This window comes from Thunnus thynnus, chromosome 19, assembly GCF_963924715.1.
Source record: "Thunnus thynnus chromosome 19, fThuThy2.1, whole genome shotgun sequence".
NCBI classification, from domain to species: domain Eukaryota; kingdom Metazoa; phylum Chordata; class Actinopteri; order Scombriformes; family Scombridae; genus Thunnus; species Thunnus thynnus.
The window spans coordinates 23369724-23386052 of record NC_089535.1 but is presented as its reverse complement, the minus strand read 5'-3'; the positions used below and the strand labels follow the sequence as shown (position 1 = coordinate 23386052).

At 37.2% G+C, this 16329-nt stretch overlaps 2 protein-coding genes across 2 annotated transcripts in view; both read left to right on the top strand.

The window, feature by feature from the left end:
• The first annotated feature begins 1699 nt into the window (after nucleotides 1-1699).
• Nucleotides 1700-9715, top strand: tmem230a (transmembrane protein 230a). The gene is made up of 4 exons (XM_067574476.1): nucleotides 1700-1851; nucleotides 4074-4188; nucleotides 4611-4733; nucleotides 8757-9715. Exons 2-4 carry the CDS (start codon nucleotides 4087-4089, stop codon nucleotides 8895-8897), a joined length of 366 nt encoding a protein of 121 aa, XP_067430577.1. The 5' UTR covers nucleotides 1700-1851; nucleotides 4074-4086; the 3' UTR covers nucleotides 8898-9715.
• Nucleotides 9716-10534: 819 nt separating this feature from the next.
• The window catches only part of igsf9a (immunoglobulin superfamily, member 9a), a 53989-nt gene continuing 48194 nt past the window's right edge, over nucleotides 10535-16329 (top strand). Inside the window, exon 1 of the mRNA XM_067574268.1 lies at nucleotides 10535-10809. The gene's annotated coding sequence lies outside the window, so the exon portion shown is untranslated. The remainder of the gene's footprint in view (nucleotides 10810-16329) is intronic.

Genomic DNA, 16329 nt, shown 5'->3' with positions numbered 1-16329 from the left:
TTTTGTTTTTAAGAAAAGTGTCTTTCAGTTTAACCAAACAGCTGCACAGCCATTCTGCAAATAGACTACAATGTGATTACAGAAGGGAATATGAGATATGAGGTCGAGTTCACAGTAAAAATATTGGCATGAAACTATGAATAAAGGAGAGTAATGGAAATCTAACAAAAAGAATAATAGCCTTGAGAAACCCAAGGATGCTTTTTTGGAGGACTGCATGTCTGGAACTTTGAGTGCAGTGAAGATGCTCACCTTCAGTTACCTTTGTTTGTCTTAAAATGGTATGCACATATTTATGGGCTGAATTAATCTTAATGACATAACTGCACACCAAGCTAATATACTCCATATGACACTGAATAGTTTATAAGGTCTTTTAAATAAAAGAGAAGAGAAGGAAAAATGTGCTTTTCAGAAAATTCTTTTCTGTCAATATTTTGTAATCCACTGAAGGACACGTGAAGAAATTTGTCCTGAACAGGTCACATGCCTGTTGTCCAAATGTTTTTGGACAATCAGCAAAATTCCAGGATGGAAAGAAATATCTTACAATTGAATTTTCTGTTTATTGTAGCAATGTTGCAATGACTGATTACTGCAACAGCAATAGCAGTAGTTTTATTTTTGTAATTTTGGAATTAAGTATTTGATAACCAACTAATAATAACTAGCAATGGTAGAATTAAGTACATTCACTCAAATACTGTGCTCACAGTTTTGAGAAATTGACTTCAATATTACCATTTTATCCTACTTTATATTTTATACAGTGGCGGAATATAACTAAGTACTTTTGTTCAATTAGTGTAGTTAAGTTTAGGTACTTCAGTATTTACACTTTTGCTATTTTATACTTCAGCTCCACTGTATTTTAGAGTGAAATATCATATTTTTTTACTCCACTATATTCATCTGACACCTACAGTTACTGGTTAACTTTCAGATTTATACACAGTGTATGATCAGTTTATAAAATACAGTGCATAGCTGTACATCACACTGAATGAGATGCTGCATCCTGCTACATCAGTGACTGCTTACACATAGCTGCATCAATGATAATAATACAGTAATATTCCACTCACACTTGACATTTTTATGCATAATGAGAAGACTACTTACTACTTTCAGTACATTTCGCTCATAATATGTCTGTATTTGTAAGTAAGATGTGGAATGTGAGACTTTTACTTTTAATTGTGTACTTTTACATTGTTGCATTTTCTACTCTTACTCAAGTAAAGGAGCAGAATACCATTTACATTACCATTTACTTTGCAAGATTTTACATGCAAAATCAATGATCATTTTATAAATTGAGAAGAGTTGTTATAGATTAAACTACAAAACAATATATCAATTCAAATATAACAAATATATTTAATTTATATATATCGAATCAAAATTGGATTGATTGGATTTGATTAAAATTGGCCTTGATCTGCTACAACATTAAAATGCTGCTTAGAGAGTAATGTATAATTAATACTACTACTACTACTACTAATAATAATAGCAATAACCCAGCATAATAGCAATCCCTTCTTTCTGATACTTTAAGTAGACTACATTCGGCTGATAATGCATCTGTACTTTTACTGAAATTTTAAATTCAGTACTTTTACCTGTAATCGAGTATTTGTACTCTAATCAGACTGGATGAGGACGCATCACTCGGACATGAAGCCAGTGAACAAGAAACTGGACCAACTCATTCTGCGCAGGCGCACTTGAAGAAAATAAGGAAGTTGGCGGAGATTCCTCTCAATGAAAACAACATAATATTGTAGATGTGGCACCGTAAAGTTGCAGAAAACAACATTAACGGTGTTAACTCTACCTCAAGTGAAGGTAAGAAAGGAAGGAGGAGAAGTTTTAAACGAGGGTGTTCGCACAGTACGGCTTGTTGTAGCTCGTCTGTGATAGCTCAAGCTAATGCTCCAGCTAATTAGGTACAAATGTTAAACAAAAGACTTCCTGCAAACAACCAAAGCAGCTGGTTGACTTGGCAGCTCACTCGGTTGTGAACATTTCAATTTTTACTTGTTTGGTGGACAAAACTCTCAGCTACATTATGTTATTAATGCACAATTTTGACTAATTTCCTGTTGTCAGTAATTAGCCATATCCAAAAGTGGTCACACTTCTGGGAAGGATAACTCTTGTCTGTTACTTGATAGCAAGACTAGGTACAGTTGCAGGAAAGGGTAAAAAAGTGTCATACAGTATTAAATACGTGTAATCGGCTCATTATTGCGAATACATAGGCTAAATGTCATTTACTATACTGTGATGAACTAGAATGCAGCTGCTATATATGAAACATATTGTGTACATTAAACCTGTTTTAAGAAATATAAATCATAAATCCAAGTTCTGCCTAAGAATGTTTTCACTAGCCACTAAAAAAAGTCTTCTTTAATTTATTTTATTATTCAATTAACTGTTAGTAAAATGTATCTTACATTCATTATGTTCCACGCTGCCAAGGTAGAATTCTAGTGTAGAAATACTATATCCCTGTATTGTATTTTAATTTTTCTTTCTTTTCTTTCTTTTTTTTGCATAAACAGTGACATTTAGTCTAAATATTAGAATTGGTCTTTAAAACACACCATGTAGATACATTGTGTTTGGTTGTACAACATAAACTCCTCTTCAGATCTCACTGTCTCGAGATCACAACCCCAGTGAACACCTGCGGGAAACACCAAATGAGGGAAAATCTGGTTGAAGATTGTTGCTCATCCCTCCAGCAGAGTTTCAAAGATTTGGAGAATTTATAAAAGTTATTTTTAATATCTTAGAAGCAGAAGACAAAGGAGAAAAAAAACAATATGTCATCAAGACAATCTTGTGAAAAAGAGTTTGCTCAAATGTTTTGTCTCTCCCTTTGAAACCAAACCAAATGAATGCTAATGAATACTCCCACATATTTTTAGCTCTCATGCAAAGCTGCAAATGTTTTTTTTTTTCTTTTTCCTGAGGATAGAAGGACATCCACAAAACATTCTTCCATTTTTGCTAAATCCACAGTATTCCCTTGCTGCAGTGAGTGCTGTAACTTCACAACAGCCATAACCTGGAGCTTTCCTCATCAGAGAGACGCTGTGGCGAGTTGATGTTGACAGCTGCCAGCGAAAAAAAAAAACAACAACCAGTGTTTCTGAAAGCTCCTCCGTACTTTGTTCAAGCAGGAACAACAGCTTTTATTCATGGATTTTGTCTCCTGTGGGGGGCTCAAGTGCAACGATGCATAGAGCCAAAATCTCCAAACATAAACAAAGGTTTGGCCTTGAGGAAGATCCGATCACATGTGTAGTCACGCTTCTCTGAGTCCCTCTGGGGCAGATCAGTATAGTTGTATTTCTCTTGTTACTCTCTCTGCTTGTGTGTGGATGCTGCATCAGATGAAGCAGTGATAATCTGTTCAATTTATGAGTAAATTGTCTTCATTAAGCTAACTAAAACGAATTTCGCTCAACAGAGCGATAATTTGAAATGATTCTCTCCCTGCTGTGTGCTTACGGGTTGCTCGAAGATTGAGAAAAACTCAAATCAAAGAATCAAATGCTTTGTTCAGCCTCAGGTTTTGTCAAAAGTTTTGCGGTGGAAAAAAAGAAGGATTAAGTCTTTCTAAAACCACTCAGTGTTCTGCAGACATCTAATATTACTAATGAATACTTTAAAGAGAAACATCTTGTCATGGTTTCAACATTTAAAATGAATGGAAACGGAAAAGTTGTGTCAGAGGTTGAGTGAAAATGTCAGTTTAACGTTTACATGCTCTAGCAGAGGGAACGCAGTGGAAAGAAAAAGAAGCAATGACTATCTTCTGCTCATTAATTGCTCAGCCTGCTTGAGATTTTTTTCTCGGTTGAGCTTTTCGAAGGTGTACAGTAGCTGACATTTGATCAAAGCAGAGTTGGGTGATATGATGTTATTACTATGAGGTGATATACATTTTTTTTTTTTGTACCATCAGAGATTTTGACATACTGTTTATACCGTAGTAGCTACAGTATCACTTTAATGTTTCTGGATGTATTGTGTGTCTCTCTTTCCCCAAATAGCTCCCATGTCATAATGAAAGCAACCAGAAGCAATATGTTGGGTGCTGGAATGTCCAACAACAAGGTCAAGTATTCACGGCTTGCTGCTGATGAAGACGGTTACATTGACTTACAGGTAAAAGACTCTACAGCTCCTTGACATCGTCTCTGATGTCATGTCATGCTGTTCTATTGATCGGTCAGTGGCTTGGTAATTGGTAAACCTTTTACACAGGCAATTAACCTGAGGTGAATCCATTTAATGGTTTCCAGGAAATGTTCCTGTGATTATAGATATGAATAGATATGAGTATCTGCCTGGAAAAGAACAAGTCGGATACACTCTTTGTTTCTGTCTCTCTGTGTCTGTTTAACACAGGCTAACTTTGTTTTGATGTGATCTGAAATCAATCTAATTTTTATTATGAAAGTGATACCTGTTCTTTTATAGCACAATGCTGAAGCAGCACCACAACTTGCCATTTTTAACCATAATGATGCAAACCACTTCAGAAACTGAATATCTTGTATTTTGTCTTGCAATTTAACGCTTTACAGTTCAAGAAGAGCCCGCCAAAGGTCCCGTACAAGGCGATTGCACTGGCAATATTCCTGTTTTTGGTTGGCTCCTTACTGATAATCTTCGGGGCCCTTCTTCTGGCAGGAACCATAAAGGTTGAGGTGAGTTTGTTCAGTTGAAGCTATAAAACCGGTTTAAATGGCAGATTACTTTGATGGGTCTTATGTCTTGATTTTGTCTGGAGTCTATATTGTTGGACTGTATTTGTTATATCCCCAGCATGTGAATTGAAATCCATCTTGTTCTGTTGCCAAAAAGCTTATTGTTAAGCATGTCACTAAAAATGTTTGAGTCCCTTACAGCTGACAGTAAATACCCTGTCTGGCTATTTCCCAGAATATAAGTCTCCCGAAAATCCATCTGTGACAGAAATGCGGCTGTATGAGCTGCATGCCTCCTGTCTGTTGTGGGTGTAATTCCTGTTTGGAAGATATGTTTCTGTTTATGTTGCTCTAATATGTGAAGAAGAGAAGCTTTGTTGTATGTTTTTGTTTTCATATGGCCAAAATGTGTTTCCAAAACCCTCTGAGGGGGATTTGATTGAATCAAGTCTTCAACTCAACTTGGATGCATCTCCAAAGTTAAAGTTGTAATCCTTAAAGAGTAACAGACCTGCCAACCTGTGTGTGTGTGTATGTGGGTATGTGTGTGTGTTGGCACTGTATGTGTGTGTGTTGGCACTGTGTGTGTGTGTTGGCACTGTGTAGTCTATAACTTAGCCTACTCTTGGAAAATTTCAAGTTGAGGAAACACCCCCCATGCAAATTAAGTACATAATATGTAATACATGTAATTCTGTACTATAATTCATTGTGTGACGCATCTAGGTCACTGGAGTGATACTCAACATTTTTTTCCATGGTTTTTGTGCTGTACACGTAACCACATAGGTCCACGTTGGCATATAATGTTAATTGTAGGTGATTTTTTCAACAATATACATATTGTGTATAAAAACTACTTTTACTGCTCAAAATTAGCTTATTTATGTCTGCTTGGATTTGAAAATTCAGTTCCACTAAATTCTCTGGTGTGTAGTTACCCTTTCAGATTTCAGTCCTGGTTGATTTGGTGACACTTGTGGTAACTGGCGATTTGATCCCACAGAAGACATTCCTTGAACAGCTATTTTGTCAGAAAGGCAATAGAGGAGCGACTGGTATATCTGTTTGCAATGCAACCAAACAAATACATTGTTTAAAAAACAAAAAACAGTTGCAGCCATCGTCTGTGCATGGCATGAGTAGTCTTCAGGGCATGGTTGGAGGTGTGCAGCCTGTCGCCTGCAGCTCTTCATCTAACACCTGCTCCTTCTTGATCCATTACTCCTTGCAATATTTAAAACTGATCTGCTGCAAAAATAAATGCAGAAAATGGCCATTTTCTTGTTTTGTAGACACATTTTTGATGAACCAGAGACCACAGTTAGGCTGATATGAATGAGATAAAATGTTAACGCTAGATTGCATGCATGCATCGTTAATCCCCTGTGAATAGGTTGGCAATTTCAACCCACCATGGAAACAGACTTCACCACTATCAATGAAAACTACTATATAGAGAGCTAATTACAGAATGTAAATACATTGAATTGCTGTTGCTGAAAAAATGCCAACCATAAATAGCATAAAAAATGTGGTTTGATTTCATGAAAATATTCAGGATTATAACTTGTACATTTTTGATTTTAGATTGCAGAACGAACTGCAAAAAATTCTACAATAAACAACAAATTTGTAGTGCTTTTGCAATCTTTTGTTCAAATTTGTATCACTTTTGCCGATATAGCTATAGATGAAGATAAAGTTTTCTTTCCAGTTTTGCAGTACTGATATTCTTTTAATAGTGTCATTTGAAATTTGTCAATACAAGTGCCGATATAATACCTGAGTTCCAGTACCAATACTTTGTTCAATACCTAAATTTGAGGAGTATAAACATTTTTCTAATGAACTGTTTCTTCATATCTGTGTTAAATGTTCAAACACATGCAGCCCCACAAGAACTTTGCCTAAAGTCGAATAGTCTAAGTTCTGCCACATTTTGATTTAAATTCAGAACTATCTGACTAAAGAATAAGTAAACAAGACACTTAATCTGACCATACATTTGCTGCCAGCTTTCAGTACTTCACAGTTTTTGGTACTCTGTGCTCTGATAACATTTCAGTCTGCACCAAAAAAAGTATTTCAGTGTGCTACCCAGCCCTAATCCAAAATATCAACCCAAGCAGTAATTAAAACACTCAGTCTGCAGTTAATCTTATCTTAAAATAGCTGTAATTGAGCACTTGTCCTGACATTTTATTGCCCCGCTGCCAGTTCTCAGCTTCGCTCTTGGTTTTCCTGGCCACGGAGGTTTTGTATGTGTTTGAATATAACTAATGATTTTGATGTTTTGTATCTTGGATTGCCAACTTCATTGGATCCCCTGCTGTGGTTTCTGCTTCCTAAATTCATGACTCCATGTGGGAGATAACGGAGTCTGCACATATTATATTTGTAATTATCAGTAGGAGGTTAATGTGAATGTTTCTTTCCAGTCTGCAGATTGTATTTGCAGAAAATTTGATCTGACATGAAGGCAGCATCACAGTATTTGAGCCATCTACTTGCCAATTAGCCCACGCGAGTTAAAATAGCATAGCTAATGCCTCAAATTACTCAAGGTTCAAGCAATGGATAATAGAGAAATAAGACACAAACAGCTTTTGTTGAAAGAAGTTGTAGGAGTTTGGGGTTGAAAGAATTTGCTTTAATCGCTTTAGGTTTCAGCTGCAGATTGTGTGTGTGTGTGTTGGAGCTATGTCAAGGTCTTCAGGGAAGTAAGTGAAAAGAGCAAAATCAACCGTTGCAGTGTCAAATAAAAGGAAAACGAAGCTTATGTTGAAACCATTTAACCTTAACAGATGACTAATTATCAATAATGCCAATAACACAGGTATCACAGGTCTTATTTTAGTTTGAAGAATCAAGGGTCAAGTTCCCAAAATTATCAAGACATTGAAAATTAAGTCAAAAGTTAATTATTGACCCTTGATTTTTGAAAATAGTAGTATGTCACAAAAAAGAAAAAAAAAATTGAACAGAAGGTCCACTTACTAGCTTTTTTGGAGCTTTCATCAGCATCAGCTGGTCTCCATCAGCTGATGACGTTTGCTCCACTCTCACGGCTCAGTTGTCATCACATGACCCAAATATGAAACTTAAGTCAAGTGATGACAACCGAGCAATCTCCATGAACAAACTCCACTGGCTGATGAAGACTGAGAGATTCCATTGAAAGCTAATAAAAGAAAGTAAGTGGACCTTGTACAAAGCCACATATTTTGCATGTTTTTTAAAATGTTTTTTTTTTTTTTTTTTTGTAATTTGGGTGAACTGCCCCTTTAAATACCACTTCACATGGCATACAATGTAATGTTTAAAATCCCTTAAAACTACAACAAGATGATTGACATTGCCTTGGCCTATGCAACAATGCATCTTTCAAGAATGTGAGAGGGCTGCAGTGACTCAGTGCACAAGACTGCCATCTGGTGGTGAAATGAAACACTTCACTTGGCATTGATGGAGACTGCCTGTGCCTCCTGGTGGTTAGTTGGCCTGTATATGAAATGACTGATGATTTATATGAACCCAGATCTCAGACAGATGAAGTCATCATGTCTGTGTGCCTCCTGCAGAGGATGTTTACATCATGCTGGCAGACAAGGTGGAGATAAGTATGTTAAAGCCTGCTGAGTATATTAAGCACTGCGATGCTTCCTCCAGCACCTCTAGTACAATATTCCTCTAAATCATGTTCATTTACACATGTTTAAGGGGCCTAGTAGTAAGTAAGATAGTGCGTCTGACACACTCATACATTAGATTAATGGTTCCCAAGCTTTTTGGCTTTTAACTTATCACAGGCTGCATGTCTGTGAGCTGTGAGGGGTTCAGCTGAGGACTGCTTGTTTCGTTTGACTCATTTTGAAGAAATGAAACTATCCGGTACTTCTCCAAAATGAGAAAAAGGAAAGAGGAATATAAAAAACTGATTTTATAACAGAATCACTCACAGTCATTCTCTGACCTCCAGGTTGGGAATAATAGATATATTTTCTGTCTATTTGTTTTCAGCATCGAGATCGCACCATTCCTGTCATCATCATAGGCGTCCTTGTTTTCCTCCCTGGGTTTTACCATTTGAGAATCGCCTACTTCGCCGCCAAGGGTTACCGAGGTTACTCCTATGATGACATCCCAGATTTTGGTGACTGAGCCAAATGGCAGCTGCTGATTGGTGGAGCATCCCCTCCTTTTGTCACACTCTGTATGCTGAGACTTCTACCTGCTGTTTACTTTTAGTTACTGAATGTATGTAGCATAAAAGTCAAATATTTAATACTTTGCTGCCATGGAGACCTGTGTTTGTCCACAGGTGACCTGTGCAGGATTTCAGCTGATTTGTTGATTTTTATTATTCTGTCTTGTTTATTGTCTGCTCTGTGCTTGAAAGCCTGGTAAGCCTCACAGGCTTTATTCAACTTTATTGACAGTGAACCAAGCACTGTCTGAGTATACAGGTAGGATGTCTGACTAGCTGCTTTCCTGCTACAAAAATGCGACATTTTGCTGTAATACAAAACACACACCACTCATCCGAGAAATTATAACACCTCGGATGAGTGGTGAAAATCATTTTTGGAAACTACACAGATGCCTTTAACTCACTACTGCTACACATACTATTACATGTACTATAACATCCATGACCTGTATGAATGAGAATCCTTGTGCTGGTTGCACAGTCACCCAGCTGTTACATGGTGTATCTTAAACTCTGTTATGATGAAAATCTTGGGAGGCTATATTTCTCCTGAAGGGTTATATTCACAGTATCTTCCAAAGATTGATTACTTTGTCAAAGTACAGTATATTTTTCAATGAAATGTATTATTTTCTGTATGAAGTATTAATGAATGTGCGTATACATTTGATTTTGAATATTAAATTAAAGAAATGAATTATTGAATATCAAAGAAATGTATTTTTACATAGATTTGCTTGATTGAAATAAATAAATTTAGACATCCGAACTAGAATCTGAAGTTTTTTGATTGTTGATCACAGACAGGCTCATTCTTTAAAGTCATTCGAGGCGTGATTAGTAATAAATCTTGATTTAATATCAACAGTAATAATGATCATCTTTTTTCATAGAACACTTTTCAACAGAGTTATTCACACCAGGCGACAATTAAACCAAACAAAGCCACACACAGAAAATCAAGACATGTAAATATTTTTTTCAATTAAAATAGGAGTCTTGAAAGTAAATTAACATAAGACAAGCAAAGGAATTACACAAATATTTTTTATCTACTGCAGTTTTTTCTTGTGCATGTTTAGAGAAGACATTTACATAAACAGAAAGTGAACAGAATATTATCTCAGAACAAAACATGAAAACATTTATAGTATGAAAGTCAAAACAAGAAGCAATTTACTTCTTTGTCATTCCTTGGTCTTTGATATTGTTTGGAAGGGAATTAATATGCTTGGGAGTCACTTTTTTCACGTTAATAATAAAACATGTAATTTATTGTATGTAATATTTGTTTTGACTCAAAGGTCCAAAGTGCATCATTGTTTCCTGCTTTGGCCACCAACATCAGGTAAAGGACACCCTCTTGTGGTTACGGCTAAAGTGGATGCCATCAGGGGATTAAGGGCACAAAAAAATAGAAGTATTTTCATCCTCTGCATGCACAAACACACACTTTTATTTAATCTGCATTGGCTTAAACATTATATATGGTGGGCAAATGTGAGTTTGGTGTGGTTTGAGAGTTTTAAACACAACAAGGAAACAGCAGCAGCCAGAGGAGGGATAGTGGGAGGGGGGAGGTTGGACTATCCTGGTCAGAAGGGAGCAGCAAGTGCGTCGATGCTTCACTGTCACCTGTACGTGAAATGAACACCTGTTGCTAGCGGGGGTTTAAAAAGTAAACGCTCATATTTCAGGTAGTTTGCAACGCCACAAAGGAAGAAGGCCTGCTTTTAGTTTGCCAGACAGTGACCTGCTCCCCACACGGATCACGCTGAGGCAGAAATTGGACTAAAAAGATTTTTTTTTACGAGGGATGTTTTTAAGGAAGTCTCACAGCGGCTGGCAGTAACCGAGCTACAGGTAGGATGAGTAAAAACGATAAAAAATAAAATAAAAAAAGAAACAGTTAATGATACTGGAAGTGTTTCTGACTCCCAGCAGCTTTGAAAGGATGAGAAATTAATGCTGCGAGCTCATACTGGGGAGTGCGAAATTTCCCCTCAATCCTCTGAACTGTGTCATGCATTTAAACGTCAGTAATGAAGTTTCCACGGGGGCTTTTCATTATAATGTGAAATGTGAAACTGGCAGAAAGTTAGTGGAGCTTCAATTCAACAATAGTCAGCTTTTTGAACCCTTACAACTATGGAAAAACAGGGATGAGATAGTGAATTTCTAGAAAACTGGAAACTTTGCTTCAAAAAGCTGCCAAACATAATGCTGGGGTATCTTTCCAATCAGTTATTATCATATTCAGGACTAACAAACTTCAGTTTAATGTAATTTTATTAAAATCATAAAAGAACACTCAGAAAAATCCATTCAGATTAATGTGTTTTTAATGGTTTACGGTTCAGAGGAGCAGAGTCCAGTCTTTATCCTATTCAGTACATTTAACAAGGAAAAAAGGTATTATATCTTAAAAGGATACACGTATAACTTTCCTTTACAATGGTGGTAAGATGTAGAGCTAGAGCCAGAATATAATACAAAATCTCATCTTTTTGTACTCATTGACTTTATATTGAGCCCAGAGTCTTTCTTCCTTTCACAGATTATGTGAGAAATATTCTCCCAACCCCGACAAGGTTCATTTAATGATTTTAAATTCTGCTCCTGCTCTGATTGGGTCTGCTGAGATGCCAGATGGGCACAGTTTCCCATAAAGTTCACATCATCGTGGGGAGATGAGTGGAAATTAATTTAGTGTAGATTTTCGTGAAGGACAGGGATTTGCCTGACACCACATGCATTTATCCAGATGCAGTAAACACTTGACATCCAGATACTTGAAGCAGACTGGAATAGATGCAAATGATTCATCTGCACACTATCAGAGCATTACCAGTATTTTTCATGCTTTATCCCAGTGCATTACTCATAACCCTGCTGTAATGTTTAGATTTAGAATATACAGTAGTTTGTGGGAGGAAATTCTGCACTGAATCACTACTCACCAATAATGTAACTTTGACAAAGTAGAAGGAGACATGATGATTACTGTGATCAATTATCCATGTCAAACAACTCTGGGAGTAGATTTTCACACTGTAATGAAATGTAGAAAATGAAGGAAAAACACAATATATTTCTGCAGAAATGTTGTAATTGTAGGAAAATAATAAAATGTAGCTCTGCTGAACAGAAATACTGCTGTCAGCTGTAACCTTTCAGTGCTTTACAGTTAGGATGACCATAGAAGCACCTTCCTACTACTGAGTTACATCATTTGCACAGACCAGGTTGTCTCCTATCAGTGGAATTGATATCACTTATTATCTTCACCAAACCAAAAGATTAAATGAAATAAAATTAAATGATGTAATGAAAACTGTTCATTTCTGTAGGGAAAGGTGCGTTTTGTCAGTGTAGAGCAGCAGACAGACAACAGATGATACCTCGGATTATCAGATTCAGATGTAAAGACTGTTGTTGTTGACAAAATACAGACGGCAGCATGCTAAACACTCGGCTTACAAATGACAAATAATTGTGGTTGCACGTAGTTAGTTTATTAGAGATTAATACAAAATTTTAAAATCATTCATTTTTTTCTGTACAGTTGTTTGAAGTGGCATTGAATTTGGTGAAAGGTTGGTGACTTGTTTTGAACTCAAAACAAAGTTTCTGTCTTTGACTTGACTTGGGACTTGAGAAATACCTTTTGACATGTGAAACAGTGATCCTTGATGTCCTTTCTTTTCTGCACATGACTGAATTTCATAGATTAAGTCAACAAAAAGATTGTGACTTTCATCTGTATTTGCCTGCCCATCACTGATTCAAAGAAAAGGTATGTTTGTACTCTTCAGCGTAGAGATGCAATATTCACACAGTGGAAACCTCTTTTATTTTTCCTTTTTCCCCTCTCCTCTTTTCAATCTGTCCTATTTTCTCTTAAGTGCGCATCCAACCGAGTCACTTGAAGGTCTCCTATTGTGATGGAAAGCTTGTGTTAGAATTTAAAAATGGGCTTTTCTAAGCCATGTGCAAGCTATGAAAAAAATAAAATGTACACATAGAGATGGCAGACAAAATAATGTAAGCACTTTGTGGGGAAGAACTCAAGTTCTGAAGTAACTTGAAAACAGTAACAATTACTGCTGCAGAGGTGGGTTAGAGCGAGCTGAATGACAGTGAGCACCATTTGCAACTGTGAAAGACGCCTGGCAATCAGCACACTGATGTGACTTTCCAAAGTACATCAACTAACAGATTTCAGAGGAGCTACTGTAAAAATGACAGTTAAATGTTTACTATGTCAAGAAGAATTGTCTCAAAAGCATGTAAAGTCCATTAGGGCAAGTCCAGGTCAATCCTCAAGTCTTCAAAAGTAAATTTCATGCCAGTCGCGATGCTGACCATTAAAATGACACATTTCTTCTCCAAGTTGTGTTTATAGTATTTTTTCTTTACCAAGTCAAGACAGTCTAGACTTTGAGACTTCTGACCCAATGTTCTTGATTTCAAGTCACAATCGTTTCTCACAGGAGTCAAGTTTATTGTCAAGTGTATAGTCCTCATTTTTGTGACTTAAGGCCACTATAATACAGTGGTAACAGTGGCCTTGTAGGTTCATAGCTTGACATACAGTGCTGTCAAAGAAACTCTCGCTTGCAATCGGTGTATCAATTCTGAGGTACATCAGACTATATGATTAAAATACCTGGTGAATAATCCCAGTGAGCATCAACTGGGATTTCAACAAAAAAATCAATAACATCAAATAACACACTCTGGTTGGGACTCGTAGCTTAGTAAGGTTACATCGGTGTCTATATCTCTCTCCTCTGCTCCACTCTGTCTCTGTGTCATGGGTGTATGAATAGCTCCAGGTCTGTGTGTCAGGTGGAGCTGAGTCCTTTGGTTGAGTGATCAGTGCAGTCATCTGTGGTCTGGGAGACCAGGGTTTGAGACCTGGTGTGGTAACCCTGCTTCGCTAGACCATATTTCACCTCATTTTTCATCCACTACAATGTGCAAATAATAGCCCATTGTCATCTTGGAGCCTAAACTAAGAAACCACATCCACATTTCTCAGTTGAAAGCCAATATTGCAGTAAAATATGATCTAAATGTGAACATCTTTTCACCAGTAACTGTAGCTGTTTTTTTTAAATGTCTTTACAAAATGCTCACTGGGATAGTGTTGGGATATGAATAGAAAAAATGTGGTTGTTTTTTTTGGTAGCACTGAGATCTCAGTGCACCGCAACTTCATAAAACAGATGCAAACACACAAAACATAAGCAAATGAAGAAAACATCTGCACCAATTTGACAACATATGCGCAGCATTCAGAAAAGCACAGAGAGAAAACACAACCACATATAGAGACGTGCTGCAAATACAGGGAGCACAATTTACTTTGTTTGACATGAACCCATGAAATGAACTAAAGCAGCGTGTCTCAGGTGTGTTCACGTGTCCTCTGGAAAGTTTAGTTATTTTGTCAATCATTTCTGTTGTGTTGTGTGAGATTTGCAACAAGTCTCTTTATTTGATTGTGCTTTCTGTGTTTGCAGTGCTGTTCTGAATGCTGTGCACGTGTTGTCAGACTAGTGAGGATGTTTTCTTCAAGTGCTTGTTTTGTCTATTTGCATGTGTTTTCTGTTGCAGTGCTTGAGCTCTCAGGGTCACCGTACAACGGAGCTTAGATATAAAATTGCCAGTATGGTGTATATGTGTTTATGTCTATAGGGACATAGAGTGTTGCACTGGCCAGTGTATTTTGTGTCAGTTCATGCGATATTAACTTTACATGAGTTGTAGCAGCAGTCACTTTGACGAATCTCATGGAAGAATTTTAATGCAGCATTGTTTTGGCTGCCAAAGCTCTAAATCAGCCGTTGGTGGACTTTGGTCTCATGTTGGTCTCAGTGTGATAAAAGATTGCTTTGGATTGACAACTAAGGATTTCACCGTGTTTCTTTCACTGTTGTCACACTTTAATTTTGGACATCTCATCTCGTTGCACAGCATGTGGGGGTGTGCCTGACTCAAGTTGAGGTCTCAGGTCTCAATACTGCAGCTCTGTAGGAAGTTACAATGTTTCTAGTGGTGCTGTTGGAGCAGTGTTTACCATTATGATCTTGTTAGTTTAATTGAAAAGCCCTGTTTTAAGTGTTAAGATTATTTTGTCTCTCCTCTTTAGGTCAAAGCACATTAGGCAGTTGACTTTTTTTTCTTTACTCTCACTCTGTTCAGAGGTTAATGTCCAATTTCGCTCGCTGGTAGATACAAGCGGCCTTGAAAAAATCCTAACCCACTAAACAAATATTCTCTGCATCACATTCCCTGAAGGATACAGTACCTAAAGCTGTATAGAAAAATACCTGGGATGTTTATAAAGGACATGGTTTAAGCATAGACACAAACAAACATGGGCATTGGCAATACTCATGGGTAAGAAATGGAATTTGATCAGAAAACAAATGTGTACGAGCCCCTTTATCTTTCGGTTTTAAATGTGGTGGGGTAAGAGGAGGCAGAACTGCTGATAAATCTGTTACTGTGCCTCGCTCGCGACTAATCAGCTGTTCCCCGTTTCCCTCCTTATGCAGATTAAAACGGCAACAACACAGAATTTAAACAGCATGCCCGTCACTGACATTTCTATTTCTGTCAGTTGATAAATCTGAGTGAGACAGGGTGCTTTCTTTTGTAAGCCACTGGCTCGTTTTTTATGGCTTTAAACATTTTCCAGAATGCTGTGCTGTCACTATGCTTATGTTTATGCATGTCCTCGATGTCAGAGGAAGGAAGAATACGTGTGAGGGGAATGTCTAGAGACCATCTGTGTTACCATGGCTGAGTTGTTTCACCTGTGCAGGCCACTTTGCTTGGCAGCTCTCTGAGTTTTTGGTTCAGATTTAATGAAAGAAAATGTCCTGCAGCTTAACGAGATTTTTTTTGCCTCTCATCTTTCTTCTTGCTGTGTTCGCCACACTTTCCCTGGTCTCTGTCTCTCCACAACAGATTTAAAGAAAATTTTTCTTACTACTGTTTCACTTTATTGCCTTGCTGTTTTGCCAGCCACAAATAAGTCTTACCTTGTCAGCGCCATAAAAATATAAACAACGTTTTTATTCATCTGTAGCAGTCTGTATTTGGATGCAGAACAGAACTGTCAGGTTATATTTCTTTAATCACTGAGACGATGAACGTTATTACAGAGCCTTACAATCCTTATCATTTCCATCCATCTATTATGAATTAACAAGAGGCTTCTCTTGGTATGAAGAGCCAAGAAAAGATGCTGAGCATCTGTTCATTATGTGTCAAACAGGGAAGAGTTGCCACTACTTAGTCATGGTGACAGGCAGTCTTAATTTGTGTGTGTGTGTGTGTGCGTGTTTGTGCTGTTCTTTCATCCTCACC